General features: G+C 34.2%; 1 protein-coding gene across 3 annotated transcripts in view; it reads right to left on the bottom strand.

Annotated features, from left to right (window-relative positions):
* Nucleotides 1–4,784: 4,784 nt before the first annotated feature.
* Nucleotides 4,785–9,816, bottom strand: part of LOC117104795 (acid phosphatase type 7-like) — a 41,669-nt gene continuing 36,637 nt past the window's right edge. For all 3 annotated transcript variants that reach the window (XM_033245642.1, XM_033245643.1, XM_033245644.1), the window contains 2 exons: nt 8,926–9,131; nt 4,785–8,377 (listed from right to left, as the gene is read on the bottom strand). In XM_033245642.1, the coding sequence (XP_033101533.1) occupies nt 8,208–8,377; nt 8,926–9,131 (376 nt within the window). In that variant the 3' untranslated portion in view covers nt 4,785–8,207. The remainder of the gene's footprint in view (nt 8,378–8,925; nt 9,132–9,816) is intronic.

Here is a 9,816-nt window from a genome sequence, read left to right as displayed (position 1 = left end):
AACTATTTTCCCGAACCTTGCCTGAACCTGTCTCTTATACACATCTAGATGTGTATAAGAGACAGTGTGTGAAGTTACAGCACGGCGGGATGAAATCAAAACGGATGAATCGCTCCATGGAGTGATTAAAATAGAAAGTGCATGCGGTTATGCGGAGTCACCCGCGGAACGCAACCGTCACCGCACTAATGGAATCACTCTCAATTAAAACAGTTATTTCAATTCAATTCAATTTATTTCCACTTGTTCAAATGTTATGGATAACAGATAAAATGAGAAAAGGCTTAACAAAAAATATCATTACTAAGTAAACAAAATGTAACTTGTTAACGAAATGTCTTATCTTTTTTATCTTTTTCGAAATGTTAACGTTGTTAATCTGCAAATACTCCTAAGCCGCATCAGACTGGTTTTCAGCCCAACAGAGTCGAGTCAATCAACGATCACTAAACATAGCACTGACACCAGCACTTACGCAGGCCTAGATAATGCAACTTATGTATTTGCCGTAATCAACAACAAATAATTATCAATTTTGATATTAAATAAAATGAAATGAAATTAACAGTAAAAAAAACTGAATTTAATATTTTTGCCTCTAAAATTGAACTAAAATGGTCAATTGATTCCAAATTTCGATAAATGGTTTAATTGTTAAAGGGAATAATATATTTAATATCTCGGGGTAAATATCGATATTACAGTTAGCTGTAACTTAATTGCCAATGATATAATCAAAAAAGTCAACTATAGACTTTATTTTCTTTACAGACAGAAAGCCTGTCCCAATTTTAAATTTCGTAAACTTTTAACGTCTGCCTTAATTTCTTGCCTTTCTGACTATTCAGCCTGTGATTGGTATAGTAGCATAAGCAACACTTTTAAATTGAGACGCCAGACTGCACAACACAAAGTTGCCACATTTGTTTTAAATTTTGGCCCAAGGCCTCGTATTGGTCAACAGGAGCTTTCCAGTCTCGAATACCTGAATATTAAATTTCGTGTCAATTTTCTCGAACTCAATCCTATTCATAATATCTACTACAACAATTCAAATACCCACATTATGTACCGAAATGTTACCCCCAATCTCAAACCAACACCAATACAACACCAGAAAAAGGAAATATAACGTTGTTGTTCCAAAAACAAAATGTGCTAATTACACCTCATTTGCTACTGGTATCCGAGACTTGAGTGCTCTACCTAATTATCTGAAAGAAATTGCTGACCACGAAATTGAGAAAACTAAAGGAATGTTTGCTTACTGAATTTTTAATGTTTCTCGCATTTATCATTTTATTGGATTCCTGTTTTTATGTTTATTTTATTATTAGAGGTTTTAAAAAATTAAATTTTAACATTTAGCAATTTTGAAATTTTATATAATTATTTATGCTTAACGTATTACTTATATTTAACTATTTTCCCGAACCTTGCCTGAACACTATCTGTAAATAGTACCCTTTTGTACAATAATTTCCCCTGGCTTCTGGACCCCACTGGAAATAAGTCTGGTGTACAATCACTAGAATAAATGAGTCATCCAGGCATTCAATTAATTGTTTCACTCTTTTATATTTTTATATATTTTCTCATCATTTTATTGTACGTGTGACATTGAATGCAAAACAATTCAAATCAAATGTCACCCCACCCACCCACACCTTTCTAAATGAAACATAGGCCTACGTAACCGATATAAAATACTAGCTTTTCTAGAGATGGTTTTACATAACTGTTAATGTGGTTGCTCCAGCAGAGAATTTTATCAATTATCAAACCCAACAAATTTTATAGATTTAACCCGTGAAATGATAGCACCATTAAACACAACGTCTCCATGTAGTTCATTAACGGAATTACTGAATAACATAAAATTGATTTTCTTTAAATTCATTGAGAGTCTATATCGGTTAAAACGAACGGCACCGCAAAGAGCGACGCAATCGCGTCCGGACAAATGGCTTTTGCGTCAAAACGCACCTAAACTGGTCTAGTGCCCTAGCATTCAAACTATGAGTCGCAACCCAAAATAGGGTCACAAACTATGAAAACATTGAAACAGGATACAAATTGGATACGATACTGAACACAATTATGTTGACACTTTAATGCAGATTAAACTGGATTTTGAAAGTGTTCATTATACCTGTATATGTGAGTACTGGGTTGGGTCCATATATTTGCATGAGCGGGTCCACAGAGAAAGGGGGCTCCTGTATACCGCCGTGATTCGGAAAATCGGAAAAATCTATTTTTTGAGATATTTCGCTAAGAGGAAACTGTCAGGGGTAAGGGTTGGTGTGAGCTACCAGTTAATAAACTAAAGAAACTAAAACTTGAATAGGAACGGATTTATAGGCAGGAGGTCACCGAGGCCTAGATCGTAGCCTAGCTTTAGATGTAGACAATCCTTATCCGTCACGTAGTGACGTATTTTAGTGATTAGTAAAATGTATAACTTCCGAATAAAATCAATGTAGTTGGTTCCACGTATGTCTCGCAAGTAAACCAAAACAGATACAAAGGTAAAACAATTGCATACGTTGACATTGTAGATATAAAATTTATTTCAGACAAACATTTTGCACACATCTGTGTCCTTCTTCAGCGTTAGTCGTAGATTATGAAATATACAGATTTAATAACGCTAACAACATAGAATTAAAAAACAAAAAAAACAAAAAAAACAAAAAAAACAAACAATAGGCACGTAATTATAGCAGCATAAATAAAAGTTCTTCATTAAATATAATTTATTGCAATCTCATTGTTCTCAAGTATAATTTCTCTGCAGTGACCTTAAATACCAAATAATAAAATTTAAACTTTTAAAACCCATCAAATATTAATTTGTAATAAGACAATATTTTAATATCTTTATGAGTCCCTAAGTATAGGAATTAAACAATAACCACTTTAAAACTGATTGTAGGCAGCATATATTCAAGCCGTTAAAACGCCTATATTCGTTTACCCGTTATTTTCGTAATGATTAGTGAGGGCGAACTCCAATCCGAATCATAGGGATAGGGATATTCGAGTTATAGGCAGCAAAACACACATTTGGTCTTCAATATCTATCTATGTAATTGTAATATTCATTGATAGAAGAAATACAAATCAACTTGCACTTGATAAGTACGCATTAGTCACAAATATTATTTTGTTAAATCTAATGTCAACTATTATTGTTAAAGTAAATGAACAGTTTAATAAAAGACAACAAAACAAAAAGTTAAAAACAAAACTAAAGACTATCACAACCCAACCATAATTTATCTATGTTTTGAGCTTGTTCACATAGAACAATGCTTAATGAAAATGCAAATATCCTAAAATTAACATCTCCTGAATGGATGTATTATAGCATCAGGTTTCAAGCTTGTTAGCTTTAGCTGTTATTTAAAAGCTACTTCAGATTTATAAATGAACCCAACCATAATTTTATAAATGAACATTTAAAGATCTCATTTTTGAGTTCTTTATCTGTCTACCAGGAACAAGTTGTTTTGTGTAGGGGTTGACTAGAATTCAAAGTTTTTTTTGTGGGTTTACTTGGGTAAAGTTTTGGACAGAGGCTACCATTCCTGTGCAGAGAAACGTGTCTTGATAAATGTACCCATAAATTTGTAAGGAGTAACTTTAACAATTATTTAAAATGAAAAACGAAATTTTAAAACATTAATTTTTTTGGCAAGCTGTAAAAATTTAAAAATTACTATTTTTTTTTTCACCCACTGCCACAATTAATATAAAGCTCCGTGTATACTCTGTCTCTTATACACATCTAGATGTGTATAAGAGACAGGATATTCGAGTTATAGGCAGCAAAACACACATTTGGTCTTCAATATCTATCTATGTAATTGTAATATTCATTGATAGAAGAAATACAAATCAACTTGCACTTGATAAGTACGCATTAGTCACAAATATTATTTTGTTAAATCTAATGTCAACAATTATTGTTAAAGTAAATGAACAGTTTAATAAAAGACAACAAAACAAAAAGTTAAAAACAAAACTAAAGACTATCACAACCCAACCATAATTTATCTATGTTTTGAGCTTGTTCACATAGAACAATGCTTAATGAAAATGCAAATATCCTAAAATTAACATCTCCTGAATGGATGTATTATAGAATCAGGTTTCAAGCTTGTTAGCTTTAGCTGTTATTTAAAAGCTACTTCAGATTTATAAATGAACCCAACCATAATTTTATAAATGAACATTTAAAGATCTCATTTTTGAAGATAATGCATCTATGAAGATTAGCTTTCTTAGGAGAGTTGAATGGAAAAGCGGTTAAGGTAGGGGCGTCGCAGACTACAGCCATAATGTTGATGCTGGTTTGAATGGCACACTCGCCTATAGTTTTGATGGTGGAACAAGTCGGATATTTTACCTTCGTCGGATATGAACACTAAACAGGCCCAGTGAACACAGTTGGCTTGTGCGCACTTTAAACCTAGTACATCCTTCGAGAAGAGTAGGGCAAATACCTGGTGTTGTGAACAGACGAAAGTGTGCCTCTTTGGCAGCTGATCGGACATGGTTTGACCCTTGGGGAGAAAAAAGTTGTTGAATGAGTTAGTCCACGCCTGTGCCCATTTCAGCCTAGTTAAAGCTGCAAAGCACAGGCTATTTCCAAATTTTACCTTCACTTTTATACATACCCACTATACCTATACAACTTACACCCATCAATATGTACCCAAGCACCATGTTGCATACATATGTACCCAATGATGTACCAATTACCTATGAATCTTAAACCCTCATTGTAATCTTATATTGTTTATCATTATGTACCCATACATTTTGTACCCATCACCTTTTACTTATCATTAGGCCTATTCACACATAAATATCTTGTACCCTCATAATTTGTGTACCCATTATCTTTTGCCTATTATTACATACCTGATACATTTTATACCAATTTTTAGGTACCTTTTATAGCCATACTTAAGTACCTTCCTACGCATCATTCATCATTTTGTAACCATACATTGTGTACCCATACATATACAGTACCTATACAGCTTGTACCGATTATTTTTATAACCAATAGTGACGTAGAAATGGGCAGTACAGCCTGTGCTAAGCACTGGAACCCAGGGCAATTAGGTGTTCATTCAGTAACAGGCCCAAAAATGTTTGTGTACCCATTATCTTTTGCCTATTATTACATACCTGATACATTTTATACCAATTTTTAGGTACCTTTTATAGCCATACTTAAGTACCTTCCTACGCAGCATTCATCATTTTGTATTACCATACATTGTGTACTTATACATATACACTACCTATACAGCTTGTACCAATTATTTTTATAACCATTAGAGACGTAGAAATGGGCAGTGCAGCCTGTGCTACGCAGTGGAGCCCAGGGCAATTAGGTGTCCATTCAGTAACAGGCCTAAAAATGTCAATTAAAGAAAAAAACACTTCCTTCTTATTTTTTTTATATAAAAATTAAACAGCCAGCAAACCCTTCAATGAAAGTTTTATAAGTGATAATTATTGATTATTGTGTTATTTTAATTGTGTATTCTTTTAACTATTCTTAACAATTCCTAAAAATTTTAATTAAAAAGAAACATTTTCTTCTTAATTTTTAATAGAAAATTAAATAACGAGCAAACCCTTCAATAATGGTTTTATAAGTATTGATTATTGTGTTATTTTAATTGTGTATTCTTTCAACTATTTTTAAGAAAAAATCAGTAACTATTAAAAAAAAAAAATGCAATCAAAGTGGGTGGCGTAAAGCTAAAATGCTGGAACTTCCGGGGGCTTGGATAAGGCAAGTAGAGTACGAGGGAAAGTGATTACTAATTAGCAAGTTTATTTTATAGTACCAGGATAAACCTTTTACCTATCATTTAGCCCATACATTTTGTAACATCATCATATTAACATGTTTGAACCGATCATCTTCTGTCTATTATTAAGTTAGGACGAGTCAAGTGGCCGAGCGGTAAGGCAGGGGCGCTACTAACTTCGCTCCTCGTATAGGGTTCAGTTGGTAGAACTAAGGTGTTCTCAGATAAGAACTTAAAATGGGGGTTCAGTGTACAATGGCTCGTGTGCACTTTAAAGAACCACTGCATATTTCGGAAGAGTAGGGGGTTACCCCAATGCTATGGTTCACTTCAGCTCCAGTCGTCGTGGAATGATGTGAAAATGTAGCTACTATAAGCGCCTCTTTACAACGGCTAGGTAGTCACGGAGCACGCCTATACACAATTCAGCACAATGACACTGCGAGTTATGGGTTATTCTTCCACCTCTACCCCCTTTACCTTTATAAGTACCCGATACATTTCACACCCATCTTTAAGTACCCTTATAACTTATAACCTGCACCCTTCACCTTGCACCCAAATCATTTTGGGTACAAGGTCAACACTCCCGAGTCATGGGTTATTCTCCTACCTCTACCCCGTTACCTTTATTAAGTACCCGATACATTTTACACCCATCTTTAAGTACCCTTACAACTTGCACCCTTCACCTTTCACCCAGATCATTTTATAACTATTGTACCTTGCTCATACATATTTTACATATCTTTATGTACACCCATCTTCAACCAATCATTTTACATAACACTGTGTTCTCGTATAAACGTTTCCCTCTTAAAAGGCCGTTCTAATTAAAGAACACTTACATATCTTATATTTTCATAATACTGTAATTAATTGATTATTTTTAAAGATCAAATATGCAAAAAACTATCAAAATTCCGGTCCCAAAGTGGTCTTTAAATAGTGGAAAACCTCACTGTATTAATATTTCTAACAAAGTGGGATGTGTAGTAGTGCCTGTGTAACAGCGCCCTCTATGACAGGTCCGAAGTATGTTGATAAAGTCAAAAATATTTTAATATTGTTGAAAATTTTGTGTTATTGTGTATGAATTGACTAGAGCGTAAGAGAGCTACAGTATTAAACAATTCAAATACTCTATGGGTAGCGAAGTTCTTTGGTATACGTTAGTTTGTGTATGAGTAATACTTGGGTACAAAATGGAGTTCTTTATCTATCTACCAGGAACAAGTTGGTTTGTGTAGGGGTTGACTAGAATTCAAAGTTTTTTTTGTGGGTTTACTTGGGTAAAGTTTTGGACAGAGGCTACCATTCCTGTGCAGAGAAACGTGTCTTGATAACTGCACCCATAAATTTGTAAGGAGTAACTTTAACAATTATTTAAAATGAAAAACGAAATTTTAAAACATTAATTTTTTTGGCAAGCTGTAAAAATTTAAAAATTACTATTTTTTTTTCACTCACTGCCACAATTAATATAAAGCTCCGTCCACACTATCAAATTTTTCTTTGACAAAAAAATATTGTATGCCCATATATAGTCATGATGTGCCTATATATGGTCATGATGTGATGTCATCTTAAAGCATTTATTAATCAAATTTCTGAACTGCTTTACACTACGCTGTAAAATTGAAAGAGTGGAAAAAATATTATTTAAGGTACTGTAAGTAATGTTTTATATATTTACCGAAATCTCATGTTCTTTGGTATAATCCACCAACAGAAGGGCCCATTGGAAAGGTGTAAAAAATATACTAAAGCATAATGAATTATTTTGTGTAGCCAAACAAAAATTTCATAGAATAACAATCATAGTAAAGATGGTTTGAAATGGCCTTACACGTCATATTGCACTGTGTATACTACCATGAGATCTCGAGCGAGGACCTATATGCGCCCTCAATTACATTTTACCCCATGTGTCATCTTTTATACACTGAAAATTGTATTTTTATTTTCTCTTCCACCTCAATGGTTTTCGTAAAGTGATTCATTTCACAAAATAAGAAATATGAAAAAAAAAACCAAAATTTTGTTGCCACTGTTTCATAAAGTTTGCTATTAAGAAAGTATACAAGCCTTGCATAAGATTCTGCATGTTTCTATACCAATTTTTTTAAGAGTATATTTTAAGCCAGTTACTCACTCATCATACGACCATCGTAAGACGAATCTAACGCCACTACCCGTTAGCAAAAGATGACGCCCTCTACTGATTGTCGGTTGCACTGTCGGTTGCATTGTTGGTTGCATCGTCATTAAAAACAATCCGTTGCATGAAGGTCATGGCATTAATTTCTCCATGGAATCGCGTTGGCCGCAGATTGTTGGGTGAAGTGAGTACCTGATTTAAAAGTCTTAGCGAAACTGGAATGGTCCATGATTATTCTGAGTGATCCACACTTCATCCATTACTTGGCTGTTGACTGAGAGGATCTGCTGCCAATGGAGATGGGTGGCATTGGCCACCTTTAGCTTACCATAGCTGTACAGGCCTGGCAACCAGGCACGGAAAGCAGACCAAGGCTCTAAAATCAAGCAAGTAAAGGTATATGATAAAAACAAAAAAAACAACAATATAGAACGAACCATCTACACTGATTATTCTCCCACTGCAGATGCCATAGCTGGGGACTTCTGGACTACCGCAGGTTCAACAGGTTCCTTGAACCTAGGCCCCCAGCTCCAGTTTCTCCCGAGCTCCAGATACCCCCGATCTATAAAAAAAAATCTAATAAAGCAATGTTTGATTGCGACATTGAACTACTGTATCTGCTACCTTCTAGTAAGTGGTGTAACTCCGGTCCTGGGAGCCCTGTGGCTTTCAGAGCCCTATGACTTTATTTTTTTTTTCTCGCTTTTAAAGAAGCTAACTTAGTGAACTAATTTGCCGTCATATGGGATGCGTCTGCACCCCAGCCTACACCCATTCATGGAATACCTTTTAATTGCTTTCTATTTTTTTTAATAAAAAAAAAAAAATTTCTTGCCAAATGTGTGTGTAGTAATTTGATGAAACGTATTTGACACTATGAAATAGAGATAAAATAATATTAAAACAAAGTACTTGACTCACTGATTGGGCCCAACATGGGATTAATACAGACGTGATTAAATTCATTACAGCCAGCAGCACCACTGATAATATGTACCGGAGCCTCAGGATCGGTGTAGTTCCTGGCTGTAACTTGATAGTTGATTATGGGATATAGACGTTCATATGAATGTTCATGGCCCTGGAAGACGACATCAACTCCATATGAATGAAAGAGGTCTTCAAGACTATAGGAGAAAATATAAACAAGTGTTTTCTGGTAAAGTTATGTTAAATAGTATTAAGGATATTGTAATTGTATTATATTATATACTTATAAATCAGTGTTCTCTCGATCATTGGTATAATTTTGTCTACTGTACATAAGAAGACAAGCCAGGCAAACAGTGCGATGCATTAGCCTTTTTGGTGGGTGGGGTTTATTGACTTGAAAACAACATGTACAACATGTTGTAGCCTGGCTTAGACTGGAATTATGTTTATCTTTTAAAAAAAGGCCTGACTAGGCTACCCAAGACCTATGTCAGTGATCAGTTTTATTTTTTTTTCCAAGGACAGCTCTTTATTTTTACTGGTAAAATTGACAGTAAACCAGCATTGGGAAATATATTTGTGGCAAAGACAAGCCAATCACTCGTCGAAAAAATTAATACGGTTATTAATACAGGGTTAAACAATAAAATGAGGGCTATAAAATGGTAAAAGAATCATTTAAATCCGACCTTTCGTTATGAAGTTACAGTAATTTAATTAGCATACAGCTGTTTAAAGAACAACATGTGAAAAATCAGCCTATGATTTTGGGCATCTCTAAGGCAGAAACCATTACCAAAATGTTTAAAATGGTTGTTTTCACATTGAAATTGGGGAAAATAACAACATAACATGTTATATATATATATATATATATAT

This window comes from Anneissia japonica, unplaced genomic scaffold, assembly GCF_011630105.1.
Source record: "Anneissia japonica isolate Jap-2015-1 unplaced genomic scaffold, ASM1163010v1 scaffold2834_len698180_cov181, whole genome shotgun sequence".
Classification (NCBI taxonomy): domain Eukaryota; kingdom Metazoa; phylum Echinodermata; class Crinoidea; order Comatulida; family Comatulidae; genus Anneissia; species Anneissia japonica.
This window is presented reverse-complemented; position numbering and strand designations above follow the sequence as displayed.